The sequence below is a fragment of the Caenorhabditis elegans genome, chromosome X (assembly GCF_000002985.6).
Source record: "Caenorhabditis elegans chromosome X".
In the NCBI taxonomy this organism is placed as follows: domain Eukaryota; kingdom Metazoa; phylum Nematoda; class Chromadorea; order Rhabditida; family Rhabditidae; genus Caenorhabditis; species Caenorhabditis elegans.
Genome location: NC_003284.9, coordinates 17,097,290 through 17,124,120, shown reverse-complemented (window position 1 = coordinate 17,124,120; position 26,831 = coordinate 17,097,290). Strand labels below are relative to the sequence as shown.

Here is a 26,831-nt window from a genome sequence, read left to right as displayed (position 1 = left end):
GGTATCTGCTCTTGTGTCGAAGAACTTTTTATTTATTTGATTAAATTCTTTTGTGATTTCGTGTTTATGTTAGAAGTGTATGTATTACCATGTCACTGCTATTCAGGAAATTGTGAAGAATCTTTTTTAGATTTTATGTTTTATTGTAGTCTCTTTATTATGGTATTATTCCTGTTAGTCTAAGTGTGTACGTGTTAATTAAAACAGTCTTTAGAAGTATAGGAAAAGGTACTCATATTTATTTTTTTGTATGAAGCGGCTGTATTGGCTTACTTCTACAAAAGGCAAGAAACTGTGGTGATTATTACTTTTGTAATTTCTTGTTAAGTCTCGGCTTTGAAAACTTGGTCATCAGGATCGTTTAAAGGTGCGTTCGCCATCCCAAAGGTTCATGTAATTCTCTCGCCCATGATTTAGAATCTGTTGGGAATAGAGAATTTTTAGGATGAATTTTGAGATAGCATGGCACCCGGTGTATTTACAGGCAGATGCTGAACGAGACCCCCTAGAAAAAAAACGTCAAGATGTTCAGATTCAAAGTCGTGTCGACGATGATCAAGAAATTTTGTTTGAAAAAAAAGAGCGGATGTGCTACTTTTTTTCTTTTCCAAAAGATAATAATTTATATGTTGTTTATGTTTTAATTTCCATTGTGAGGGCATCTTTCAAGTTTCTGGAGGTGGTTGACACGGCTTCGAATTGTTTAAGATGCTTCAGGAAATTTGATTGATATTTTGGTTTCGATACAAGTAGGCTGGTGCCTTACACTCCCTTTTTAAAATTACAGTTGAGAATTGAGAAAGATAATTATTGAGTATCTAAACTCATTTTTTGAAGGAGATTGAAGGAATGATAAGACTACTCGTAAAGGGTTTATTTATTTGAAAAAAAAAATTTTTTTGAGAAATTTAGGATGGAACTGAGCCTCTGGCTTTTTTGGAATTTTTTTGGCGGATAGGACGGACGAGTTTTAATAATTTTATTTTAAGCGGGTGATGAATAGTTATAGTAGACGTGGAAAGTATGTAAGCCAATGTTGGGCCACCCCAAAACGACACAGTTCTAGAGAGAATTAAGGTTTTAGGTCTAAAGCAGATGTTGTCTACATTAGTCTATTGTATTCCGCTCCCCTATACCAGTGAACCTGTAAGATTTTTCTGGTTGGGTGTTCGGAGTCCTTATTCTTTTCGAAAAGAAAGTTTGGGGTTGCGTTGCTTACAGTTTTTCGATCATCTTTACAACTTTCCATACCTTGACTAAAGAAAAAAAATTAAACTCGCCTCATAATCCTTGCGCACTGAAGTCCTCCTTTTAGCGTCCGGGCAGTTGATCCATTTGAGCGTTGTTTCGAAATTTGAGGATTGTGAGCCAGTTGATGATAAGCCATTGTTATTATTGTGATGAGTGAAGCGGATGCCGAACCAATTGTTCGAGATTGATAACGAGCGTTTGCATTTCCTCAACGGGATAACTCAAGTTCCGAAAATCAAGATGATTGTGGAGAGTTGAAAACAGCTTTCGGATAATGCATTGTTCGCGGCGGTCATGAAGAGCGGTTGGTGAGATCCGGATGCTGATACATGAGCAAGTTAGCGGTTGTTGGCTTGGATAGTACTCCATCCAGCCTGCTTAATGCTCAGTCCAGTTGTCTTGACCTCTAGCCCAATCCATGACTCTTTTTCTGAGTGCAGAATCGCGTGGATTCTCTGCGTTGTCATCGGTTTAGGTATAAAAAGTTCTTGTTTGAGTTTATTCGTAATGCCTTCTTAAGTTTTCAGATGTTTCGAACGATCCTTCGGTCTTATTTGAGTCATTATCGGGAAGAAACTTTTATATAAAAGCGGATGGTACCTGCTCTTATGTCGAACTTTTTTTTTATTTGATTAGATTCTTTTGTGATTTCGTTATTATGTTGGAAGTGTATGTATTACCATGTCACTACTGCACAAGAAATTTTGAAGAATCTTTTTTAGATTTTATATTTTATTGTAGTCTCTTTATTATGGTATTATTCCTGTTAGTCTAAGTGTGTACGTGTTAATTAAAACAGGCTTTAGAAGTATAGGAAAAGGTACTCATATTTATTTCTTTTTATGAAGCGGCTGTATTGTACTCACTTCTAAAAAGAGTAAGAAACTATTGGAATTATTATTTTTGTAATTTCTTTTTAAGTCTCGGCTTTGAAACTTGGTCATCAGGATCGTTTAAAGGTGCGTTCGCCATCCCAAAATTTCATGTAATTCTCTCGCCCATGATTTAGAATCTGTTGGGAGTAGAGAATTTTTAGGATGAATTTTGAGATAGCATGGCACCCGGTGTATTTACAGGCAGATGCTGAACGAGACCCCCTAGAAAAAAACGTTAAGATGGTCAGATTCAAAGTCGTGTTGACGATGATCAAGACATTTTGTTTGAAAAAAAGGAGCGGATGTGCTACTTTTTTCTTTTCCAAAAGATAATAATTTGTATGTGGTTTATGTTTTAGTTTCCCTTGTGAGGGCATCTTTTAAGTTTCTGGAGGTGGTTAACACGGCTCCGAATTGTTTGAGATGCTTCAGGAAATTTGATTGATATTTAGGTTTCGATACAAGTAGGCTGGTGTCTTACACTCCCCTTTTAATTTTACAAATGAGAAAAAAATAATTATTGAGTATTTAAACTCATTTTTGAAACAAAATGATAAGGGTACTCATAAAGGGTTTATTTATTTGGAGAATTTTTTGAGAAATTTAGGATGGAGCTGAGCCTCTGGCTTTTTTGGATAATTTTTTGGCGGATAGGACGGACGAGTTTCAATAATTTTATTTTAAGCGGGTGATGAATAGTTATAGTAGACGTGGAAAATATGTAAGCCATTGTTGAGTCACACCAAACGATACAGTTCTAGAGAGAATGAATGGTTTAGGTCTAAAGCAGATGTTGTCTGCATTAGTCTATTGTACTCCTCGCACCTATACCAGTGAACTAGTAAGAGTTTTCTGGTCGGGGGTTCGGAGTCTTTATTCTTTTCGAAAAGAAAGTTTGGGGTTGCTCTGTTTACAGTTTTTCGATCATCTTTACAACTTTCCATACCTTGACTAAAGAAAAAAAATTAAACTCGCCTCATAATCCTTGCGCACTGAAGTCCTCCTTTTAGCGTCCGGGCAGTTGATCCATTTGAGTGTTGTTTCGAAATTTGAGGATTGTGAGCCAGTTGATGATAAGCCATTGTTATTATTGTGATGAGTGAAGCGGATGCCGAACCAATTGTTCGAGATTGATGACGAGCGTTTGCATTTCCTCAGCGGGATAACTCAAGTTCCGAAAATCAGGATGATTGTGGAGCGTTGAGACAGCTTTCGGATAATGCGTTGTTCGCGGCGGTCATGAAGAGCGGTTGTGAGATCCGGATGCTGATACATGGGCAAGTTAGCGGTTGTTGGCTTGGATAGTACTCCATCCAGCCTGCTTAATGCTCAGTCCAGTTGTCTTGACCTCTATCCCAATCCATGACTCCTTTTCTGAGTGCAGAATCGCGTGGATTCTCTGCGTTGTCATCGCTATGGAACTTCGTGGAAAATTCCAACAGCGTGAACAGTCACGGAGGAACACGTGTTCCGGGTACAGCGAGTGATGAAGTTCTCGAGGGAGGCTCGTACAGCATCCCGGTCCCTGTTGCAATCATCCAAGTCGTGTATCAAGGTCGAGTGGTTGGTAGCAAGTCGCTCTAAAAATATAAGACAATAATTTACGAAATTTTTACGAAAACTTTACGATGCCCTGTATGTTTGCGATTGCTTCGCAAATGTAGTGGAGAGATGCTGTGGTGGTAGCGGATGATGACTTGTCTCAACTATCCACTTTCAGCTTGGATTCTTCCACGGTCACTTGCACTTTGCTGCACATTTCGGTGATCTCTGGAAAAGAAATGAATTAATTTTTGATTATTTGGGCCGTTTTTTGAGAAATTAGGAGATCCTCGTGGTTTGATGGCGTTTCCAATCACTGAGTGTGCTCAGCAATTGTGAAGTCACTACCATAACCTTCGAAATCATTTTTTATTTCTTTTAAAACATTTTCTAATATCAAAAATTCTCCGTTTTCTTTTGTAGATCGTGTTTCTTCAATAAAAGTCACTGACCTCTCAAGTGTGTCTTGAGCGGATGATGTCTTTCGGATGTTTTTCCTCCCCGTGCAAGTAGGCCGAGATCGTCGCAAAGAGATTCGGGAAAAGCTGTTGGCTAATCCTTTTCCTCAGTTTTGTGGGACGGTTGTGGGCTCTTCCATCTAGAAAATAGAACGTTCGTAAAACCAGAGTTTTTATAGAAGATGTTGTGAGATGTGAGAGATTTAAGCATAAGCAAACAAAAGGTAAATGGATAATTAATTTAAGCAGAGTGAAATTCATAGAGGCCGTGCTCAGTTCATTTTCTTTGTGACTTAAATTTAATCATCGTTTTCGATAAAATAACTAATCTCAAAAGGGATGTATCCAAAATTATTACGAAACTTTGAAAAAAAAAAATTTTATATGTATTTGCGGTAACGAGTGAAATTGTTAATTTCAAATCTCATTTGGCAGATCTGTACCAGCCAGCACAGATCGAGAACCAATTTACTCGTTGTTTGAATTCATCCCCTGCGCTCCGGGGTTGCCGGGCTGCAGGGTTAGATTCGTGATTGAAAGATCAGGGTAACTGTCTCTCAGTGTGAGATGAGCTTTTTTAATTGAATGATATGATATATAATTGAATGATATGATATATTTTCAACGAAAAATCTTACGATTGGGAGCTGAGCGGTTGTTGGGAGAGGAGGTAGTCCTGTATTGCTGTGTGAGCTTCTCATTCTCGGTGGGATCCGGCTGTTTACTGTAATTCACGATGAATATTCAAGAGATCAATTGAAGAAGCAATAAATATTACGAAAAGTTTCGAAAAAACGGAGGAGAAACACAAAAAATGAGCTAAAATGAATCAAAAATCCGTAGAAATCCCAAAAAAGGGCCCAAAATTTGTGTAAATTTCGGTGGGACCTCAGACTAATGTTCACTCTGCGTACTGCGTGCTCTGTGCAATCACCGCCGCCTACCGTAACCCGCGCAAAATTTGAATTTCAATCGTTTCGAGAGGTGGTTCAGTGGAATTTTAATGAGTTTTCAGCGTGTATCGGAGTATTTCCGGATAAAATTGACTTTTTCTCGTTAAAATTGAGTTGAAATCATATTCTAATAACAATTTCTTCAATAATTTTCTCCAGATGAGGTGGAAAATCATTGAGTTTAGTGAGAATTGTCATTGAAGCGTTCCGTCTCAGATTTTCGTCGAAATAATCAACAAGAAGTCAGCTCAAGGGAGGTAGAAACCGCTCAACTGGATGAAAGGATGGGCTCCGACTGGATTCGTCAAAACTCTGGGGAGCGTCAATGCATGCAGATTCCTTCAGCCACGCGTATTTTAATTCCGGAATCTACACGATTGGTCACTTCCTGAGCTCAGTGAACCTGTATCAGTGCCTGAAAAAATTGAAAAAAAGGAGAAGATAGATTCGTCATTAAGTACAAAACGCATTTTAGCTGTCTTCCGAATAATGATCAAATTCTGAATTACTTGTGCTGCCATTTTGGATATCTAATGAGCTTAGTGGGTCCAAATGACGCGTAGTCGAATAAGGGGAGATGAAGAGTGATTCGTCAGCAAATAATTGCTGCTATTGCAGGTTTAAATGCTGGTCGAATCGAAAGACGTCGGTTTTGAAACTTGGTCATCAGGATCGTTTAAAGGTGCGTTCGCCATCTCAAAATTTCATGTAATTCTCTCGCCCATGATTCAGAATCTGTGGGAGTAAAGAATTTTTTGGATGAATTTGAGATTGCATGGCACCCGGTGTATTTACAGGCAGATGCTGAACGAAACCCCCTAGAAGAAAACGTCAAGATGCTTAGATTCAAAGTCGTGTCGAGGTGAGAGAGAGGAGTTCCGATGATCAACGAAGGGGGTGATCTGCTTCATGTTCTGGATATCCCGATCGATATGTGTGTCATTTCTTTATTTGGAATCTGTTTTTCGATGCGTTTCTCTCTCCCGCCGAGTAAGTCTGTGGCTGGGAGTAGAGGAAAATCGTGCGGTCGAAAAATTGGCCAAGAAATGTACCTTAATCGCGGGGAAATCCGAATCGAAGCCGATTGAAGACCAGCGGATGACGGAGAGTGTGTAGCGGCTGGTCAGTGTCCCGATCGTTGTCATGAGCCAAGAGCCAAAAGCGGATGAAGGAGAAGATCACGAAATTGGCCAGCGTCCCGTCGTCCTGGTGGGCCAACAGCGGGCAGCGGTTCTCCGAAGAGAAGAAGTCCCGAAGTTGGCCAGCAAGTGACCCGTCGTCGTCATGAGCCAAGAAGCAGCAGCAGCCGAAGGAGAATCTCTCGAAGGAGAATATCTCGAACATGGCTAGGGTCCTGTCGTCGTCCACGCACCTCTTCGTCATTACCGTTGTCGCTTGGTCCCTCCGGGGATATTAAATCGCCTCCGCGGCCCGAGTGGGGTTTCTCCGAAGGTGATCAAGATCTCCTCTCCTCCGGGGGATCCAGATTAAGCAGTAAAGTGAAGCGGACGCTAATAAATTAGAGGTCCTGGCAGATCACACGTTTTCGTTCAGATCCTACTTTTTCCTACTCTAGTTCTAGGCACACAGCTCTCTCTTTCCCAACGGCTCGATTCCACTCCAGAGTCACTAGGAGCTCTGGGGTGGTTCGGTCGATGCACCATGTTGACCGCCCAGTGTAGCGGGTTGGGGAGCCGCAACTGGGGTCAAGCCGGAAGAGGAGTCTAAGAGAGAACTGGCGTTTGCAGAGTGCCGAGCGAAGAGGAGGATAAGCGGTGTGAACGAGTAACACGAGATATTACCATGAAACCCCATTTATTAGCTAAGGAATAAGAGAAAAGGGAACTGTCGATTAGGGAATAGTTATCAGGTGTTCATTAGCGGATGTTAGCATCTTCCGTGTAGGAAGATGGCTGCACAACCGGTTAAAGCGGGTGATAAACCATTAAGGGAATTGATTAAATATAAAAGAATTAAATTATAAAAGAAGAACGTGCCGCTGGTGCGGTGACGAGACGAGTGAAGTGAGTTGAGGCGAAACTAATTTAGGCCAGCGAATTAGGACGAGCAAGGAGGGCGCGCGCGGTGAGACCCGCGGCGCACACTCGCTGCGAGACCATTGAGCTTGGCGGGAGATTCAAATGAGGGCGCGCATTAGATTAGAGAAAGGGGGAGATAGAGCGACTGGAAGGAGCGGTTTACAGGTTTTCTGGTACGGCGAACACGATGGGAGTATTCGCGAGTGTCTCAGAGTACCAGATAATTGGGAGATGGGACCATCTCACAACAATCGTATTATTTAAAAAAAGCGAGGTCCATTGAGACTTTAACAGTTCTAGAGCATGTACTACCTTTTTGTATTCCCCAATAATTTTGACCAACTGAATCATTTCTTCTCCTTTTATCTCTGCTGGTGCTAAGATTTTGATCTCGAACATACAAGTACATTTATGTACAACGTGTACCAATTTTTCGCATTAGTATTTTTATTGGGTAAGAAATTCTGCATTGTGAAAACAATCAAAGAAAAGATACCTATCCTTCACTTTCAGTTATCATTTTCTGAGGAGTTTTAAACTTTGTTCACGGTTTTTTTCATCCAATTTTACAGTTTTTAATTAAATTGCTTGAACACGCAAATCTAGTCACAATCAAATGTTTTCTTTCATTATAACTAATAAGCTGTGAGCACATAACGAGGACAGTTTTCTTGAAAATGTAGTTGTTTCAAACAAACTCGGTCAAGTGCACCAAGGCAAAACAGTTGTTAGATTTTGAACGTTTTTCGGCAAATTAAAAAAAAACACATAAATCTTCTGGAAAACTTGAAGCAATGTTTCATGTTCCAAATCATACAGTATTTAAACAAAAGTAACTGTTTAAAACGCTCCAAAGTGCTCAAAATCTTTAAGAAACAACTTTTAAAAAATGTTTGCAAGTTTTATTAACGAAATCTTTTACTGAAAATTTCCGAAAAATCAAACATTCTTATAGTGTTTTAAAATCAAACTTGGTTTTGTTGGGTTCAGTATTTAGATTAGACCACCGCTGACAAAGCTCAGCCTGTAAAACTAAAATTGGCCCACCTTCAAAAAAAGTTTGTATGACGGTTTTTCCTGAACCTTTTTCATTAATTGTAAGTATTCTATTCACAAATGTTTTTTCTCCAACGTGCACATCAGTCCCACGCCACATTATCATCTGGCCGACATTATTCCCATAGAAACGTAAGCTTCAGTTCTGTAGAGACGGAGAGAAACAGACTGCAGATGTATACGTCTGCATAAATTTGAAATCTATATTGAGGCGGAAGAGTGCAAGCTCGGCCAGGCAACAAAACAAGGCCATGTTTTTTTAATCAACGACGTGATACCTTATTCTAATACTTTGTTTTACCTAACGGTTTTACTTTTCAGTGATTTTTAGTTCATTTTCTATTGATCTTCTTTGTCATAAATTCACGGTTTACCCCAATCTTTGGTGTTCGTCGTTTTATTGGTGAGAATGTTTACATTTTCTGATCGACTCGGAAGAGAAAGACCCCTCCGCGCGAACATTAGCATAGTATTCTATTCTTTGCCAGCATATTGATTTTCGCATTTTCTATCATTTTCTCGATAAAGTTGACAGAGGGCGTGCCAAAGATAAATGAATTCTATGAGGGAAAATGTGCTCCAGCGCACCTGTCTAATTACTTGAAAAGTTTGTTTATTTCAGGAAAAACCACATTTATAATTAACCTTACGCGTAATACGATTTTCACACGTTTTCTTTTTTCAAAAAATGCATGTTTGATGTTTTGTTCTATTACACTCCATTCTCCTCTTCTGGCTTACATATCAATTTTTTCAGCATCTGCTCGAAATGCCTGCTCCACGACGCCTGTCAACTCCTTTTCCAGGAAAAGGGCGTACGATTTCCGTAAAAGAGTATTTGGAATTGCCGAAGAACAATTATTTAGAAGATGCCACAATTAATTCGTACATCAAAAAGACTACGCTCACACTGCTGGAAAACCATCAAAATTTGTGGGAGTACAATGCGACGGTCGTGGAAGAGAAATGGGCTCTGCTAGGAATTGAAGTTTATGAGAAAACTGGGATGCTTGTCAAGAGTAAGTTGATAGTTTTTTATGGCTTTAAAACATTTGAAAAAAATTAAACCTTGCTCAAAATCATAAGCAAAATTATTTTGATCATTTTGGATTTGATCAGATTGAATGTAAAAAATTTTAACTTTATGAAATACATTTGTACTTCGTTACTGTTTTTTTGCAGCAGACGATATCTGGACAATTTATGACAATATAAAGAAAGTCGTCAGAAAAAAGATGAGAATCAGCATCAACAAAGGAAAAACCCACGAAGAAATGGAGCAGTTTTTAAATGAGTACGACTACTTTAAATATTTTAAGTATTATTACAACTCAATACCTCATTACGAAGCGGAGCTTAGGGACAGAACCAAGAAAAGGAAGGCGAACAAAGAAGAACCCGAAATGGAAGTTGACATTCCGAATGGAGAAAGAAATCAAGTGAAGAAACAAGCAAGGACAAGGAAAGCCAATCGTTCAGCTCGCGAACTGGCTCAACAAGAAGAAGAAACTGAAGATTTCATTGAGGATAATGCTGCTAATCATGCCGTCGATAATCTTCCAACCAGAGCAAGAACCAGTGAAACTTCAGCTGTGAGTAGATCAAGAGCCAGAGAGCAAGCTCCAACAATGGAACGTACACCCATGATTGATCAACCAGAAATACAAATAATTGGTCAGGTACAAATTGTGTTTTTTAACTTTTCGACCAGGAAGTACCATCTAATTTTTCTAAAATTTCAGGCAAGTCTTCAAGGAACTGCTGGTGATTTCCTCGCTCTCCAAATAAGAAATCTACTTCAAACAAATCCAGAGCGAGCAAATTTGATCACAAGTACAATCAATAAAACAATTGGAGTTCTTCGAGCAGGAAACTGTGAGGATAGCCATGATGTTTTTGAAGATCTACTCTCCGGAGAAAAGTCAATGAGGGAAAATGTAAGAAAACGACAGATGAACACGGCTCGTCAGTCAGAAAAATAGAAATCATGTTGCTCTGAATTGTCTCCTTCCCTTTAAACGAGGGAGTAGAGTTTGTGGGTATTTTTCTCAAATATACTAAACCTAGTACCGACCCGACTGAAATTTAAAATGAGACTTCACAAAACATTTCCGTGCCAAATTTTGCTAAAATCGAAAATTTGGTCATTTTTGGATTCCTATTGGTGCCTTAATAAAATAATTTAGAAAAGATGAATGAACAGAATATGGATTGAAAAATTATAATTTCATGAAAATTGAATTTCACCGGCTGCGACAAAGAAAAGGTTGCGAAATTTAAGATTTTAGCAATATTTGGTTTTTTTGTAGAAATTTTGACCAGACATAAAAATTTTTTTGAGAATGTTTTGTGTAGTCTCATTAGAAAATTCGGTCGTTTTCGTCCTGTTTCAGTCTATTAGATCGAAGATAAGCACAAACTATACTCCCCCTTCAATTTAATGTATCATCAAACTTCTCCTGCGTTATTTCATCTCAATAATGTCTCCAAGAAAACTTTTGCTTTAAATATTTTGATCTTCAATGAGCAAAATGTCTTGACGATTCCCGTTAGCATTTTTCTGACCCTTTTCAATTCATATACTCCTTTTTTACTTTAAAATTCAGGTACTTGTTATATGCTGACGTTTTCATACTGTGTTACTTACCAGCACACTTACTAAAACAATTGAAACACTCTGCCTTGGAATATGCTGGGATGGGAGTAAGATCTTTAAGGATTTACTCTCGGCGGAGGGTAAATGAGAGAAAATTCGAGGAAAAGAACAATGCACAGATCGCCTTCAACAAGCTCGTAATATCTCGGTTTTGTTCTTTTTTTTTCTAGTATGTTTTCTGATATTTTTAAAGTTTTTTATTCCCCCTGCAGTTCTTTCAAAAAAATTGTTGTTAACTTTTGCGTCGCCACTTTTGTTTTCTTATCGACTAATTTGTGTTTTCTTCTCAAACTTGAATTTTAAATTATTTATATGTTGCGACCTGTTTTTTTTTCATAAATAAAGTTAAAAATTTTAAAGCCCCGAGATAAAACAAAAGTCAAAAATGAAGAGAGCAAGTATTTAATTGTATTGTTAGATTTGCTAACAAAATATGTACATGCTATTTTTCTATACATTGTTTGTTAATAAAGTGTTATTTATGGGGAGTGGAAGTCAAATACAAAAAGTACAGCAAGATCAATTCTGTTTTAAAAATTAGCAGCAAATCATAGTTTTGTTTTTTTTTTTTGAATAATCTGAGCTAGCTTGTTCAAAAAAATGCAATCAAAAATCGTTTTCTATTTCAGTCTCACTTTGTTTTCTATATTATTCTAGGTTAGATTTTCATTGTAATCCCTTTTACTGACACCACATTAGGTGAGAAAATCGCATTTTTATTACTTCAACGGAGCAAAAATTACTGTTCATAAAATTGTATCAAATCAAAATTTGAAATACAAACTCGAAATGCCTGACATCATGACTTAAAAAACGACGAGATAATTTCAAAGTTGTCTAACAGTTATGAAAAGTGAAGAATCAAGATTTGGTGGGTTTTCAAGCAACTTAGATGATCTCTATACTGTTTATAATTGTTTTAACTTTCCTTTTTTTAACTAACTTTAGCAACTTTTCTACTTTTTTGTTTTTGCCGAATTTAGGAAATTTTTCAATGCTATTTCCCGAAGCCATCTAATTTCAACCAACCTTTGCAACTTTTTAGACGACTGTAGCAATTTCGGCGATTGGCATTCCTAATGAAAACAAATTATCCAAGTAGAATGATTTTATCTTTAATAAAATCAATGGATGCCAGATTGCACTGGGCTGATTTTATCTCAGGCTGTGAAGAACTAATTCATTTAGTGTACACTAGTAATTTTTTAATCGTTTGTTTCTTATTTTTCAAATGTTTTTGAAACATATTATAGTATGTTGTATTTGCTTTTCCAGAATCAGAGAACGCTTAGTTTTCAACATATTATATAACTAAACAGCGAATCAGTTTAGAAAAGTACATTGAGTTGAAGAGAACAACTATGTCAAAGATTCATGGAGAAAAGCCGCCACGAAAAGTTGCGGTCACACTATTCCATGAATATCAATATATTTTAAAATCGCAAAGAACATACTCACATTTTCCCGTCTGCCAAGTTTAAAATATTGCGTAGATGACCTTTGTAGTCCGCAGCTGTTGCAATGGAGGCTCTATAAGTGCTCTTTTTCTCATTTTATAGCTATTGAAAAGCAAATTCCTATGGTTAAATAGAATATTTATTCACTTTTTGTTGTGCTTTGTACACTTGATATGTTTCTATTTTTGTATTTTTAGACTTAGCAATAACCATTTCTAAGCCTAGCGAGGAAAAATGGCCACCACTTTTTATTAAAATGAATGAATAAATGAAAGTTTAACTTGTTTAAAAAATTGAGGGGGTATAATACACAAATATCCAACTTTCTAGTAAAATTAACACGTTTTTCTTGAAAAAGAATTTCGATCACTACGTGGGAATTTGCCGCGTATTCTCATCAAAAACTAGCAACTTTTTTACTAAATTTTTCCGGCTTTAGGAAGTTTTGCAGTTGCTTACGCCTACTCTCCTCTTTACGTGTCAATAGATTGTCTGACAATGCCGCGCTGTTACTGTTTTACAACCAATCTTTGTGCGTCTCCTCCTCCATTCTCACCTCCCCTTACATCTTTCGTTACAGACTACTCTTCCTTCTTTCCCTGTGTTGAAATTTTTTGCACAACTATTTCTTTTTTATCTAGACTTTACAAAGTTATTCTAATATTTTTTTCCCAATCTGTTATGTTTCCTTAAAAAAATCTCTTCAAAACACCCACTGGAAAAAGTTTAATTTGCCTGCCCGCGAATCTCGTTAGTTATTACTGGCGCAGTTTTTGTGCGGCTGGTTGGTGCATATGCCGACAAGATGACTTGAAGATGACTTGTATTAGTCTCCAACAAAAGAAGGTGTTTTTTTGCAGATTATCTATTTGTTTTGGTCGTTGGATAGTTTTTTTCTCGCATTCTTTGTTTTGTATACCGAGTTTATTTTAAAAACTGTTATTCACATTCTATATACTTGAATTTGCCTTTTACTTTTTCAAAAATTTCGATTTGAACCACTTTACATTTTTGTTAGTCAAATAAACGGGCGATTTCTGTTAATTGCAAGATGTAATTTTTCTTAAAAATCTATAAATGTTTTCTATTGATCTTTCCCCCTTCCATGTTGAATGTCTCTAACCATCATCTTATTTTTTCAAATTTAACATTTCATATAGCCAATTCATTATATATTCAGAGACCTTAAAAACTCATTGCTACAATAAATGACTCCAAACACCGAACGCTCTATCACTATGCAGAAAAATATTGAATTGGGAAAAACCAAAAGTGGCAGATACTCAAAAAAGCGCGTCAATGTCAAGAAAGCTTTGTTTAAGATTGTTGAAAATTATCCCAACATCTGGAAATCAAAAAGCAGCGGTCCACCAGATGAATGGCGTCAAATTGTGATGGAAGTATTCAAACAAACAGGAGAAATCGTTCGCGGTGAGTGGGACGTTAGAGGTATTTTAATCAAGATTTCTTTTTCTAATGTCTTAAAAAATTAAAGAAATAAATTCTCTTTGTGGTGCCATTCAAATTCTATTTTTTTCAGAGAGTATTCTTCGTGTCACGTTAAGCGAGGCGAAGAGATACTTGAAAGTGAAGATTGTAAAGTGTATCAAAAAGAAGATGGATCACAATTCAATGGAGTCTCACCTGCGTCAATGGATATTTTTCCCATATTTCAGATATTACTACAATACGCTCGGTAAATTTGAGAGTGAAAAAAGATCTCAAGTTTCAACAGGATCGAGCGTTGATTCTCAACTGGTGGACGATACCTTTGGAGATGATATGGAGATGGACGACGATTGTGAAGAAGGGGACAACGATGATATTGTGTTTGTCGAGGAGGTTATTCACGAACAATATTTAAACGATTGCGTTCAAGAAGTGAAGCCTCAACATACTGCCATCGCTCTTCCACCATCACCACTTCTCGCCAATAATCGCACCCCCTCTATGTCACATTTTGCTCGTTTCAGTGAAGAATCTATGGCCAGGGAAATCAGCTGGGAAGATCAAGCTCCGAAAGGAGCAAAGGTAAGAAGATCAAACATTGTTTTGTATTTTTTACACAATTTTAATTCGGTTAATTCCATAAAAAAAATCGTTAAGAAAACTATAAACTTTGTCTCAGATGTGACTCAAAAAAATATTCAAATAATTCAAATAAAAACGTTCAGGAAAATGCTCCGAGCTACGAAGCCACAGAAAAGTTTGCGTCGAGCATCACTTCACAAATTTATCGTCTTTTTGAAGAAAATGCGGAAAAATCAAAGCTGATTAAGGATGTTCTTCAAAAGACTATTCTGGCTCTTGATGACACAAACGCGTACCACAGAAACAGCTGTGATGTTTTCGAAGAGCTTTTAGCTGTGGAGGAACACAAACTGAATTCGCGATCGGGAAATAACAGACGTTGAGCAATTGATTAGTTTTCTTGCAATCTATACTATGATCTCTATATACCACTTTTACCGTTTTGTTCTTTTCAATTTGAAAAGGTTTTGAATGTTTAATTATTTTTCTTTTATTTATCTACTCTTCTTCTCAGGTACTTATTTTTCATATTTAGCAAAATATTTATTGTTGGTTTTTCTATGAGTTTTAAAAATCACTAATGGATCCAATTTTGTGGCCGTAATCTGTTCACACTGTTCACAGTAAATTGTCGTTCAATATGTTTTTTCGAACTTTTTTTTTCGATCTAGTGCAAAACTGTTATGTTTTTTTTAACGAAAGTAGGAAAAATGTAGTTTTGTCATTTGTTTTCAAGTTATTTCTAATTAAAATAGGTATGTTTGTTATAACGGAACCATTAGATCATGAGAATGCCTACTTTTCTGGCGGCAAATATCTCGTAGCAAAGGGACCTGCGTCTCTCTTCGCCACACGTTCTTTCGCTGCTGCGGTCTGCCAATATTTTCGCGCCAGTAAATAGGCATTCTCATGATCTCATGGTCCGTGCGCACTCTCCAACTGTCCTGGGGCTAATCGATTTTATGACGCGTTACAATGTTGCTTACAACCGTTCTCTGCTACGGAACAGAGTTGGTTGCTCACATTATACATGGAGTTGCCCTTTTTGCCCTCTCGTTTTCAGTTGCAGACTTTTTTTTTAAATATTGGCTTATATTTTCACGCAAATCTATTAAAGTTTGATGATTCTTTGTCAAAACTTCCCTAATTTCTTTACTTCTTCATTCATACACCTCGTTTTGACAGTGTTTCTCAACTTTAAAAAGTGTTAACTAAAAAGTGTTTTTCCTTCGTTTTTCTATAAGATTCAAGATGTCCCTATATATTTCCCGGGTAAATCAATCCAAGAACTGTTATCAAAAACTTTAAATAAAGTTTGTGAAATCTTTTTAGCATTGAAAATTTTTACTGAACCTGCTAAATAGGAAAACCAACCGGGAAGAATTCAAATTCCTATTCTGAAAATTTTTAATTGGGGCCTTAATCACTCTGTGTTGAAACTCACTCTGTGTTTAATTGCCGTTCAACATGTTTTTCCGTACTATTATTTCCAGTCTACTAAAAAATTTCGTGTTTTTTTCAGAAATAAATTTAGGAAATATTGTTGTTTTTTTTTTCATTTTTCAAAGTTAGGTCTAGACTACTCGTCCCCTATCTATTAAGGTGTTTGTTTTAAACTTTTGTTGCAAATGTGAATCTTATAATTTACGTTATTTCTTCCATTAATATTAAATTTTCATTTCTGATATTTGTTATCTTTGATGTCTTCCTTTTGTACCAAATCAAGTTTAAACATTTGAATTTTTGTGCTCAAATATTTCTATATGCCTAGGCCGTTTTTTACTGTACTCAGTTGTTATTTTTGGGCAAAAAAGAAACAGATTACAATCGTAAAAAGTTTTTCCATTAAAATTTTGACTAGGAAATATTAAATAAAACTAAAATTGATTTTTTCTTCAAATTTACTACAGTTTTTGCTCGGGATAAGTTGCAAGAAGCAGTCGTTGGTTTCATTTTTTTCCTTCAAATGCGTCTAATGTTTCTTATCCTTTTTCCGATGTTACCGTTCTTGTTACAAATTTTCTTTTTTCAGAACCAATAAATTCTCACTAGCAACTCTCAATGGCTCCGACCACAAGGCAATCAATCACGCAGAAAAAGTATTGTGAGCTGGAAAAGCGAAACCATGTCATCGACAAAAAGAAAAAGGTCATTGTAAAAACAGCTCTTTTCACTCTCATGGAGAAGTATCCATGTTTTTGGCAACACAACGTCAGAGGCTCATTGGACCAGTGGATACTAGTTCGTGCGGAGGTTTATGAGCAAACTGGAGAAGTGGTCCCTGGTAAGTTTTAATCAAAACTTTTTTTCCTTTTTTTTTCTGCAATGGCATACAATGTCCTGTTTTTTTCAGAACGTGAGCTTCGTGAGATGTTCACTATGGCTAAGAAATTTCTCAAGACAAAAATCATGAAGAGCATCAGAAATAGTATCGACCACGATACCATGGAAGCTCAACTTCGTCAATGGAAGTTTTTCCCGTTTATCGGTTACTACTATAAAAGTCTCGCCAAATTCGAAAGTACGATGAGAAAAAAGCAAGCAGAAAACGGACTAGTGTCTGCTGCTCTTATGGAAGATGACACGCTCGGAGAAGACACGGAGGAAGACATCAGTTCGGAGGAAGATGATGACATTGTGGTTGTAGATGAGATCATTCGCGTTCAGAGTCCGAGAAGTTGCATTCAAAACGTGAAGCCCCAGCAGTCCGCCAGCAGTCCGCCAGCAGTCCGCCAGTCCGCCATCGTTACACCATCGGCATCTGAGAATAATCGCACTTCCAATGCCGCGAGCAATGGTAAGCAAACACATTATCTAACTCAATCAAATTTTGTAACTTTGACGAATTTAATTTGGTTTCACACATTCATTTAGAAAATGTCTCCTTTAAAAAATTACAAATTATAATACAAATACTAATAATTCAAAAAATTCAAAAATAAATATTTCAGGACAATGCTCCCAGCTACGCAACCACACGAAAATTTGCATCGAATATCACTTCTCAAATTGATCGTCTCTTCAGCAAAAATCCGGAAAAATCCAAGCTCTTCAAGGATGTTCTTCAGAAAACTATCTTGTCACTGGACGATCCAGAGGCAACTCACGGAAATTGCTGTGACGTTTTTGAAGAACTCTATGCTGCTGAGGATCACAAGCTGAAATCGAAATCAAGATTTGGAAATGGCAATCGTTGAGCGATTTTTAGTACATCTTTTATTTATTCTGCATTTTTTTCTTTCAATTCCAATTCCCCCCTTCCTATCTCTTTTTTGCGATCTCCATATTTGTTTTGCCGCTCAATACTTCTCCCACGGCATACAATTGTGATATAAACTTTTCTCCTTCCCCTTTTCATATTATTTGAAGCTTCCTAAATTTCAAATTATGTGGTTTAAATTTCTAATAGAGAACAAATAAATCCACAGCATTGTTAATCAGATATTGATATTGATAATCAGATATATCAGATATTGTTAATCAGCATATAACTGATTTCTTGTACGAGTTTGCTTCCAGAAATGAATGGTTGAAAAATTGGAGAGGATTTTCCTGCCAACCTAATAATTAGAGAAAAACAAAAATAAACTGAAGTAACATTTATATGAAAAATGGTACGCACATAAAATTTGAATATAACAATAAAAGTAACATAAGCTATGAATGGCAATTTTATTTGAGAAGAATCAACAATGTTTGGAGAAACGCCTACAAAGCAAAGATCGGTCACCTAAACGGTTCTTTGAAACAATTATGTCCCGGAAACATCAATTTTCAAATTTTTTTTTCTGAATTTATTTGCTCAAAAACGCAATTAAAACGAGAATGGCTAGCTACTGATGAGAACAAAGAGATTTTAAATTAAAAAAAAACATTTTAGTTTAGCTAGACAAAGTGTTTTTCGACTAGCAGAACTGTGCCATAAAGCGGAGAACAGAGGGCAACTAGTTCAATCTTTGCGTAAACAGGGACATTTCTCGCGTAAATTTTCAGGATGAGCAAGCTAAACTTTCCTGAATGAGTTATGCAGGTATGAAACTTACTCGGGAAGGGTCTGAAGGTGCCAGCGTCTTTTTGACAGGTAACATGGGGTCTTCAAAATGATTTTTTATTTTTATTAATTTCAAAAAAACCATAACTTTCAAACTTGAAATATACTTGCCATTAAATTAAAAAAAAAAGACTATTACGTGTCCTTTTGAGCAAGCATGCGAGAAAAAGAGACGCAGATGCTGGGAATGCGTATGGCGCGCGCACCAGAAGCGCAAAAGGCGCGCACGAGGTGCGCATAGAATGCGAACTGGATGAAAATTGATTTTTTTCAAAATGTTTGTAGAAAATTGTTTTCTTCGACTTTAATAAAATTAAATTTATATAGAGCAGTACTTCGAGTTGGGAATGTATTCTTAAAAAATGAAGGGACGGGGAACGTGTGGTGACCAAATTTGTCTGAAATGCGCCGAAAACGCGCAGAGATTGCATCGGGCATTATTACTAGCGCGCTCCATCCGCGCGCTAGGAGTAGCGAACTGCCGAGATTATTCCATGGACAGGCAATACTTCTGGTGTCTGTGTGCCAAAATTGTTAAACCGAATATTTACCAAAGTATACTCTTGCTTTAATCTGGCAAAGTGCATATTCTCCCTCTAATGCTGTGCATGATCATGGTGTCTACACTGCAGTCTACATGCCTAGCATCAAATTGTGGCCTACTCACCGTCTGTTTCTCATGCTGTGTACGCACGCACTTTGTGGGCATCCTCCATTCCCCAACACCAAAACCCCCAAATGCGCGCCAAAAATTATCGATTTTTTTGCGGCTAGATGATTTTCAAACTGTCATTTCAAACCCTGAAAATCTGCGTTTTCCATCTGTCTCCTTTTCCTCACTTACATGATTGAATTCTTTCAGTGAAACAAAACAGCAACAATGATGAACCCAAAAGAAGAACATCGTCCATTTTCAATAGTTCCCTTACCGCGTCCACCACGTCCAACCACTCCACTTCCACCAATCTCTCATTGCATCACAATGGCTGACTATCTACTGTTGGAAAACACAAAATTCCACAAAACCGCCACTCGAGCGCCAAAAATAAAAAAAAGTGCTTCTATCACTACTGAAAGATCGCCCAGAAATTTGGGACAGAAAAGCACAATTTTCGGCAAAGAACTGGCAAAATCTGGGAGTTGAAGTTTATGAAAGAACAGGATACATTGTAAGATGTAAGTTCGAGACTTATAAAACTTTTTTTTAAACTAGAAAATCATACATAAAAAAGTTTTTCAAAACACTAAAAAGCTGAATGCGCTCAAAGTTTGTTGCTTTTTAGACAACTGCAAACATTTTATTCAATACCCGAATAAGCAAATAAAAACCAAATTACTAAAACTGAAATCATATAGCAACAAATACAAGATGTTTTCAAGAAAAAAAATTTATCGAAAATTTTTGAATATTCATTGTTTTAAATTTCATAAATTTGAAAGTTTGAAGGCCGGATGCTTATTTTTTTATACTGATTTCTTACATTTCAATTGTTACAAATACAATATTTGCAGCATATACATAATACCCTAGTTTTTCAGCAAACGATCTTCACAAAATGTTAAGAACTGCAAAAGTTGTGTTAAAGAACAAACTTCGAACGTGCATTGGGATCAAGAAATTAGATCGTGCTGCAACAGAAGTTGAGCTTTGGAAATGGGAGTTTTACCGCCACTTCATCTATTACCGTGAGACGCTAGGACACTTAGAGGCAAAACTTCGAGGCGAGCCCTGGGATGGAGAAACTCAAAATGACGACGACGAGGATGATATTATTTACGAGGGATATTGGGAAGCCGATAAAAACAGGTTTGATTTTTAAATGTGTCTCAAACATAATGATTTTTTGCAGCAACCAAACAGCTGAGCCCCAAGACAGTGTTGATGAAACTATAGCGGAGGAGGTGCCACGTGAGCCATATACAAATACTTTTGAACGCGAAGAAGAAGTCGTCAATATTAAAAGACCAGAAGCATTTGCAAGAGCTGTTGATAATGATTTTGGACCACATACGCAACAATTGCCAGACTCATCAGCAAGAAGCTATTCAGCAAATATTGTGAGCATTTTAACTTAAAATATGATTAAAAAAGTTAATTTTAAAATAATTCAAACATTGAAGATCTCTTCTTGAAAAATTAATTTAATACGGAAAACATAGTGAAACTTTTCAATTTTCAAAGTGTTAGGTTCACGATTTGATGAAAATTTAGAAACTAGTCGATTGCAAAAAAAGTTACCGAGTGCCGGAAATTTTCGATTGTAGCAAACCCTTACTTTGAATGATAGCATTCTAAAATCATATATTACAAAGCGAAAATTGCTCAAAAATTATTTTTTTTTGCAAATTTATTATTTTTTGCGAATTTATTATAATTTTGCACACATAAAACTGAAATTGAAAGGTTTTTGTGTTTTTTATATAATTAAGCGAAAACAATCAGTTGAAAGTTTGAAACTTCCACGAGCGAGTAATCTGTAAAAAATAGTTTAAAATAGCTATTTGATACACTACAAAGTTGACTTTCTAACTAATCCACAAATATCAGCGTTTTTGTTTCTGAGTAATTTAAAAAAAGTTCATGAAACATATTTTTCAACATGCTAATTTCAGTATTTTTAACCTAACAAAACTCAACATTTACAGAAATCCGATTCATGCGCACTGGAGAGCACGGAAGCACCGAAAAGCGACAACAGTGCTCAGCACATTGGAGAACAAGTCGATCGGCTTTTTGCTCAATACCCGGAACGTTCGAAGCTGTTCAGAGAAACGCTTTTCAAAACAATTATTGCACTTGAAGAGCCAGAATACGAACATGCTGCAGAAGTATTCACCGATTTGGCACAATCTGAAAATGCAAAGAGAAAACGACGATCAGAAGCTACTTGGCAGAACGGGCAGTAAAGGAAAACACTACGATGTAATTTAAAAGTACTCTATTCATATACCAAATTGAGTTTTATTTTTTTAATCATTCAATTAATTAATTTTTACTCAATGTGATACGTTTGTTTATCTTTTTGATTTAAGTCATTACCAAATATTCATTTTATAGATTAATTTCACAAAAATCTGCCTATGAACAATTTTCTATATTATGTTCTGTGTATCGAGTGAAGTTTCCGATTCAAAACAAAAAAAAGAGCTACAAGTTACAAGTTCTCAAGATTTTTCATTAACTAAATACATATGAATTCTCTTCGATATTTTCGTAAAACCGAAAATTCCAGTATTTCCTGCTTTTGTTGCAGAGCATTGGCAAATCTCACGCTGATATTCTTCCAGTTGAAACCCGCAATTGAAGGATGTGAACACCGAAGCACCGTATGCAAAGGATTGACAGTATCAGGATGGATAGACGGTCACCCTGGTGTGGTCCGTTAGAACCTCAGACAACATTCGTAGATGGCTCCTCACCAAGGGTGTCTAGTCCCGCGTCCCCTTTGTCCCGTTGTTTTGTTTTTTGAGTGTTTTCACTGGAACGGGACGTCCCGTTGTCCCGTTTTGGAAATTTTCACTGGAACAGGGCATCCCGCTGTCCCGTGTTTGTAATTTTTATGGGACATTGGCACTCTTGCTCCTCACCAAAGCCCTCATTTGCCATTGAAAAGGGGAGATGTTCGGTATCAACGTGTATTACCTCACGACGTGTCTAAAAAGACCGTACAGCGTGCACTAACTCACTTATTTATTCCATACATTAGTTTAATGTACTGTCTTCGCCTCCTGGTTCAGCCGCAGATACATAACAACGTATAATATTACTGCATTTATCAATAAGTTATTCAATATGGACGCTCTTAAATATAATTTCGGAATACTAGTTAGTTTTGCTTTTTCAATTTTGAGTGAAAACTACAACAATCTTCTCTGTAGTAGATTGTTTTTGAATCGTTTTAAAGCTTAGAAAAGAAGAATTTGTTATGCCTGAAGATAAAAACAAAATTATTTTTCCAAAATTAACAATATTTCTCAAAACATTTAAAAATTAGAGTCTCTAGCAGATGTCACCTCCAACTACATGAATACGATTTTTTTTTCATCAGTCTTTCAGGCAACTTTTCGTAGCTAGAAATGAAATCTCTGGAAAAACATTTGATACTTTTTAGGTTCTTCTCAAATCATTTTCTCTGACCAGGCCATTGTATATATATATTTGGTCTCTCTAGATCTCTTTCCGATTTGTATTGTAATCACAAAGTTGGCAACATATGTATTTGGTCAATTGCTCTATTCTCTCCGCCTTACGGCACAGTTCTGCTAGTCGAAGAGCACTTTGCCGACGATCAATACGTCATTTTGCAGCAGGCCGTGAGCTCGTATTAGTCATGTTTTCTATTGGTAATTGTAGGTTTTTTACCTTTTAGCAATGCTAGTAGAATTTCTCGTTTGTTTATTTAGGTATCTATGAGCTCACAATTTGCTTGAAAATTGCCAAATAGAGCTACCCAAGTCGGTCGAATGCTACTACGTGTTCCGCAACATGCCGCATTAGCTATGTTTCTCCATTATTACCGTTTTTAGCTCAACTGTTAAAATTAAAAATTTTTGTTGAGAATATCCGCTTGTTTTACAAATTTGTTTTCTACAAATTTTCGCGTTGCGAAACAGCTTCCAGTCATGCTTCACATGTTAGCAAACTTTTTTTTTTTTTCAATAATTCCAACTTATTGAAAGTTAGAATATTTGAATTTGATCACTTTACTCTTTTCAGAATTATAATGTGCTACAGACAGTTACGTTCAAACATTATTTTTTCTGTCATTGTTGCCTTAAAAAGAGTTTCAGAACAGCTGGAATAGTATTTCCCAGAATGCACATTCACTTTGCTCTGTATCGATTGAATTCTAGAACAGCAGATGTTTGAGCGTGCAACAGATCCATTTATTCAGTCATTTGGTTCTTTGTGCAGGCTACGTACCTCTTTTTTGTTCTCCATACTCGTTTCTTTTGCCGCTCAATATAAGTTTTTTATTATTGACTAACTTTTTCAGACCAGCAATCAACAATGGTCAGCGCCACCCGAGTACCTCGCCGATCTTCAACAACAACTTCTGCAACTGCCCAACAACGAACGCCATCTCCACTCATGCCAGCAAGTTTTCCCATAACAATGGACGAATATCTCGAGAAGGAAAACAGGGAATTTGTTGTGAATGCTTCAAAAGATATAGCTATGAAGAAACTCGCTCTAACTCTTCTTGAGCTGTATCCGGAAATGTGGAAGCCTGGTGGTCCAATGGTTGCAAAGAAGTGGCAAGCTTTTGGTGCCGAGATGTACAGGAGAACCGGGAAGATTTACCGATGTTAGTTTTGAAATATTTGATTCTTCTAGTTTATGTGTTAAACTTGGCATTTGGCTCCAGCGTCTTGCTCATGTTTGGCCCAAAAATGCTAAATTGGATTAGAAATTGGCTAACGTGAGAAAAATTTGAGCAATACTTTGGCAAAACTTTGATTTAGGATGTGCTAAAGTTTAAGCCAAAATCTTGAGCATCATAAAATCCTCCAGTAGATAATACTTCTTTATTACTTTAAGAAAAGTTCAATCCAAATTACGTTTATCTATATTTCAGGCAAGGATCTGCATTCTGTTTTCACATTAACAAAGTCATCGATCAAGCGCAAACTGAGAACATGCATCTTGATCAAGAGAATGCATCGAAGTAAAACTGACGAGGAAATGTGGAAATATGAACTTTACCCTTATTTCCAATACTACCGACAAAGCATCGGCCAATTTGAAGCCAAGCTCCGGGATGAGCCCTGGACCGGTGAGGATCAGGCCCAAGAAGACGATGATATTTTATTCGACGGTCTATTTGAAGTTGAAAACAATTTGTTAGTTTGTTTTCTGGCTTATTCATTTTCCATCATGTTTCTTTTTTTCAGCGTGCACAACGGATTGCCAGCTATGGAGGAAAAAGTCAGATTCTCAGCCAATCTCCATACAGACGAGCAAGCTAACATGTTTGATACACAAACTGAGAATGTGGATAACATGATGGGAGCATACACTGACTCGTTTTCCCAAATTCGCCACGAGACTAGTAAATCACCGATGAATGCCGTAAGTAAACAAATCATAATTATTGACTGTAGATCAGTACATTTTTCAGCAGTCGATCAATGCTTCAATTGAATATGAAAATGTTCCAGTTCGCCAAATTGACAAAACAGCTGACAACATTGGAGATCAGGTGAAACAGTTGTTTGTGGACCATCCAGATCGAGCAAACTTTTTCCGGGAAGTTCTCTTCAAAACTGTGCTGGAACTACGTGATCCAGCGTTCACAAATGCTGGAGTATTCTTTGACGAAATGTCTTCGCTAGAGAGTGCAAAGAGACGCAGACGTTCGGAGATGAATAAGTGAAATGGAATGAATTCTTGCCGCCCTGTTGAATTTTCATCAAATGTTCTACGAATCTCATGCTCAGTTCTTATCATGTGCTTTTCTTCTTGAACTGTTCTTCCAGTACTTTTTTGTTTCAATGATATTTATTTTTTCAGTGCATTTCTTATTGCATTTCACGTAAAAACGCAGAAAGATCGAAACTTAGTAAATTTGCAATCAGTTTTAAAATTTTTATATCATTTTATACAAATCTCATGCTTCATAATCATAATTTTGAGTTCTACTTGAGCTTTTTCCAGTTGTTTTTTTTGTTTTATTGGCACATAAAAGCTTCTCAGTACATATCTAGTTCACCCACTGTTCTATTATATAAAGTATGTTTTTTTCTGTCGGACTTGGCTTAAGAAACTTCTCTTGAAAGATTGAGAATGACAATTCAGGCATTATGTAAAAACATTGCTAGCGTTGTCAAAAATGTCATACTTTCAATAATGCGCACATTAAGCATTGCTTTTTGAAAACAAATAAATTGACAGCTTAAAATTTTATCATAAAATTCATAAATTTCAATACGTTATGCAAACTAGTTAAGGTTTAACAATGTTCAGCATAATTTTTTGTCACAAACACACTGCATATATGTTTTCACGCGTTACATAATCGGACAGCGACCTGTAAATTGGTTGCTATTCAAACAAGTCTTATCGAAAATGTTAACACACCGTCTGTCTACAGATAAAAACACGTAGTGTCAGGTTGTCCATTTTCGGTTTGATCTAAAATAAATGCGGAAATCTTTTGCCCAGAAAATGGTGTCAACTTGCTCTAAGCCATGCAAAATCATTTGCGAAGTCTGCGTCTAGACAACTGCAATTCTCATGTAAACATATATTAATCATTGATCAAATCATACCAGTGATACAAGTAAAGTAACGTTACATTCATAAGAGTGTTAGAGCACATTTGCATCACCTCACCCACAATGAATCATATCGAGACACCCATGCCGTTCATGCAACTCGTGCACACATAATCTGCCGTCTCTTCCATTCCGCATGGTAACGTCAAATGCTGTCTGCATGTATAAACCTAACTGGACGAGAGGTCTCACCCAATTGCAGGGCTTGCGCAGCAGAAAATGCCTACTTTACACAGTTTTACACCCGTAACAGGGAAATTGTATAGGAATAAATGCAATTACCACAGGGTCTTCAAAGTGATTTTTCCTTTTTATTAATTTCAAACAACCTTAACTTTCAAACTTGAAATATACTTGCTATCTAATTTTTAAAAAAACTAATTTTGTTGTCTGTGTGCCAAAATTGTTAAAAATTTACCAAAATGTACTCTTGCTTTAATCTGGGAAAGTGCGCATTCTACCTCCTACACTCTTTCCTCTCTCCAATGCTGTGCATGATCGTGGTGTCTACACTGCAGTCTACATGCCTAGCATCAAATTGTGTCCTACTCACCGTCTGTTTCTCATGCTGTGTACGCACACACTTTTTGGGCATTCTTCATTCCCCCACACCAAAACCCCCAAATGCGCGCCAAAAATTATCGATTTTTTTGCGGCCCGATTTTTTTTTCGAGTCTTGTTTTTGCGGTTATGTCCAATTGAAGTTCCTTCAAAAAATTGGCAAAAAAACTTCAAACGCTTTACCAAAAATTGTTTCATCCAATTTTCAAACGTTTTTTTTTAAAATTATTATTCGCAAAAAAAATCAAACAGGTCTCCAAATGTTATCTGACCTAGATATGTGTGTTAAACTACCCGTCGTTCCTTTTTGTTTCATTGTTATTTTTAATGTTCACTTCCCTGTTTAAGAATCAACATTTTTCGTTTCCCCTTTTGATTTAAATACATATTCTTTGAATTTTAAATTGAAAAACAGTTTAAAAACTATATAAGTATCTTGGTTTATCCTTTTTTCTTTTTTGGTAGTCTGATAAAAGAAAGTTTTAAGGTGTTAGTAATTTTTGAACTAGTAATTTCTAAACTATAATTTTAACTAGTGCTTTTCTCTATTTTTGACTTTAAAAATAATTCTAAGCCCAAATCGCGTACTACGACTTTTAGGAAATTTCCCAACGTTATACACT

General features: G+C 36.6%; 5 protein-coding genes and 2 pseudogenes across 7 annotated transcripts; 5 read left to right on the top strand and 2 right to left on the bottom strand.

Annotated features, from left to right (window-relative positions):
• Positions 1–3,213: 3,213 nt before the first annotated feature.
• Positions 3,214–4,827, bottom strand: K09E3.4 (annotated as a pseudogene). The gene is made up of 4 exons: positions 4,765–4,827; positions 4,121–4,266; positions 3,754–3,896; positions 3,214–3,706 (listed from the first exon to the last, which is right to left on the bottom strand). Coding segments are annotated over exons 1-4 (845 nt in total).
• A 1,305-nt stretch (positions 4,828–6,132) lies between these two features.
• Positions 6,133–6,462, bottom strand: K09E3.2 (uncharacterized protein; the record flags this gene model as incomplete). Its single annotated transcript, NM_078371.1, has 1 exon — positions 6,133–6,462. The coding sequence occupies one exon, from the start codon at positions 6,460–6,462 to the stop codon at positions 6,133–6,135; it is 330 nt and encodes a 109-aa protein (NP_510772.1).
• A 2,469-nt stretch (positions 6,463–8,931) lies between these two features.
• On the top strand, positions 8,932–11,189 carry lido-6 (ARID domain-containing protein). The gene is made up of 4 exons (NM_001350361.3): positions 8,932–9,193; positions 9,357–9,853; positions 9,917–10,111; positions 10,781–11,189. Exons 1-4 carry the CDS (start codon positions 8,944–8,946, stop codon positions 10,796–10,798), a joined length of 960 nt encoding a protein of 319 aa, NP_001337273.1. The 5' UTR covers positions 8,932–8,943; the 3' UTR covers positions 10,799–11,189.
• A 2,276-nt stretch (positions 11,190–13,465) lies between these two features.
• lido-5 (MADF domain-containing protein) lies at positions 13,466–14,959 on the top strand. Its single transcript, NM_078368.4, has 3 exons — positions 13,466–13,718; positions 13,828–14,318; positions 14,462–14,959. Exons 1-3 carry the CDS (start codon positions 13,496–13,498, stop codon positions 14,699–14,701), a joined length of 954 nt encoding a protein of 317 aa, NP_510769.1. The 5' UTR covers positions 13,466–13,495; the 3' UTR covers positions 14,702–14,959.
• A 1,391-nt stretch (positions 14,960–16,350) lies between these two features.
• On the top strand, positions 16,351–17,755 carry lido-4 (MADF domain-containing protein). Its single transcript, NM_078367.5, has 3 exons — positions 16,351–16,602; positions 16,672–17,115; positions 17,270–17,755. Exons 1-3 carry the CDS (start codon positions 16,380–16,382, stop codon positions 17,329–17,331), a joined length of 729 nt encoding a protein of 242 aa, NP_510768.2. The 5' UTR covers positions 16,351–16,379; the 3' UTR covers positions 17,332–17,755.
• Positions 17,756–19,249: 1,494 nt separating this feature from the next.
• On the top strand, positions 19,250–21,278 carry lido-3 (annotated as a pseudogene). The gene is made up of 4 exons: positions 19,250–19,545; positions 19,909–20,176; positions 20,220–20,427; positions 21,016–21,278. Coding segments are annotated over exons 1-4 (1,035 nt in total).
• A 2,086-nt stretch (positions 21,279–23,364) lies between these two features.
• Positions 23,365–25,073, top strand: lido-2 (Myb_DNA-bind_3 domain-containing protein). The gene is made up of 4 exons (NM_078365.6): positions 23,365–23,678; positions 23,949–24,213; positions 24,265–24,442; positions 24,492–25,073. The coding sequence occupies exons 1-4, from the start codon at positions 23,381–23,383 to the stop codon at positions 24,744–24,746; spliced, it is 996 nt and encodes a 331-aa protein (NP_510766.1). The 5' UTR covers positions 23,365–23,380; the 3' UTR covers positions 24,747–25,073.
• Positions 25,074–26,831: the final 1,758 nt, after the last annotated feature.

Excerpts from the sequence above, each read along its gene's own strand:
- lido-6 (NM_001350361.3), top strand. The coding sequence starts at position 8,944 with ATGCCTGCTCCACGACGCCTGTCAACTCCTTTTCCAGGAAAAGGGCGT. Across the intron at positions 9,194-9,356 it reads AACTGGGATGCTTGTCAAGA|CAGACGATATCTGGACAATT; the intron begins GTAAGTTGATAG and ends GTTTTTTTGCAG. Across the intron at positions 9,854-9,916 it reads AAATACAAATAATTGGTCAG|GCAAGTCTTCAAGGAACTGC; the intron begins GTACAAATTGTG and ends CTAAAATTTCAG.
- lido-5 (NM_078368.4), top strand. The coding sequence starts at position 13,496 with ATGACTCCAAACACCGAACGCTCTATCACTATGCAGAAAAATATTGAA. Across the intron at positions 13,719-13,827 it reads AACAGGAGAAATCGTTCGCG|AGAGTATTCTTCGTGTCACG; the intron begins GTGAGTGGGACG and ends TATTTTTTTCAG. Across the intron at positions 14,319-14,461 it reads AAGCTCCGAAAGGAGCAAAG|GAAAATGCTCCGAGCTACGA; the intron begins GTAAGAAGATCA and ends AAAAACGTTCAG.
- lido-4 (NM_078367.5), top strand. The coding sequence starts at position 16,380 with ATGGCTCCGACCACAAGGCAATCAATCACGCAGAAAAAGTATTGTGAG. Across the intron at positions 16,603-16,671 it reads AACTGGAGAAGTGGTCCCTG|AACGTGAGCTTCGTGAGATG; the intron begins GTAAGTTTTAAT and ends TGTTTTTTTCAG. Across the intron at positions 17,116-17,269 it reads TTCCAATGCCGCGAGCAATG|GACAATGCTCCCAGCTACGC; the intron begins GTAAGCAAACAC and ends TAAATATTTCAG.
- lido-2 (NM_078365.6), top strand. The coding sequence starts at position 23,381 with ATGGTCAGCGCCACCCGAGTACCTCGCCGATCTTCAACAACAACTTCT. Across the intron at positions 23,679-23,948 it reads AACCGGGAAGATTTACCGAT|GCAAGGATCTGCATTCTGTT; the intron begins GTTAGTTTTGAA and ends TCTATATTTCAG. Across the intron at positions 24,214-24,264 it reads TTTGAAGTTGAAAACAATTT|CGTGCACAACGGATTGCCAG; the intron begins GTTAGTTTGTTT and ends TCTTTTTTTCAG.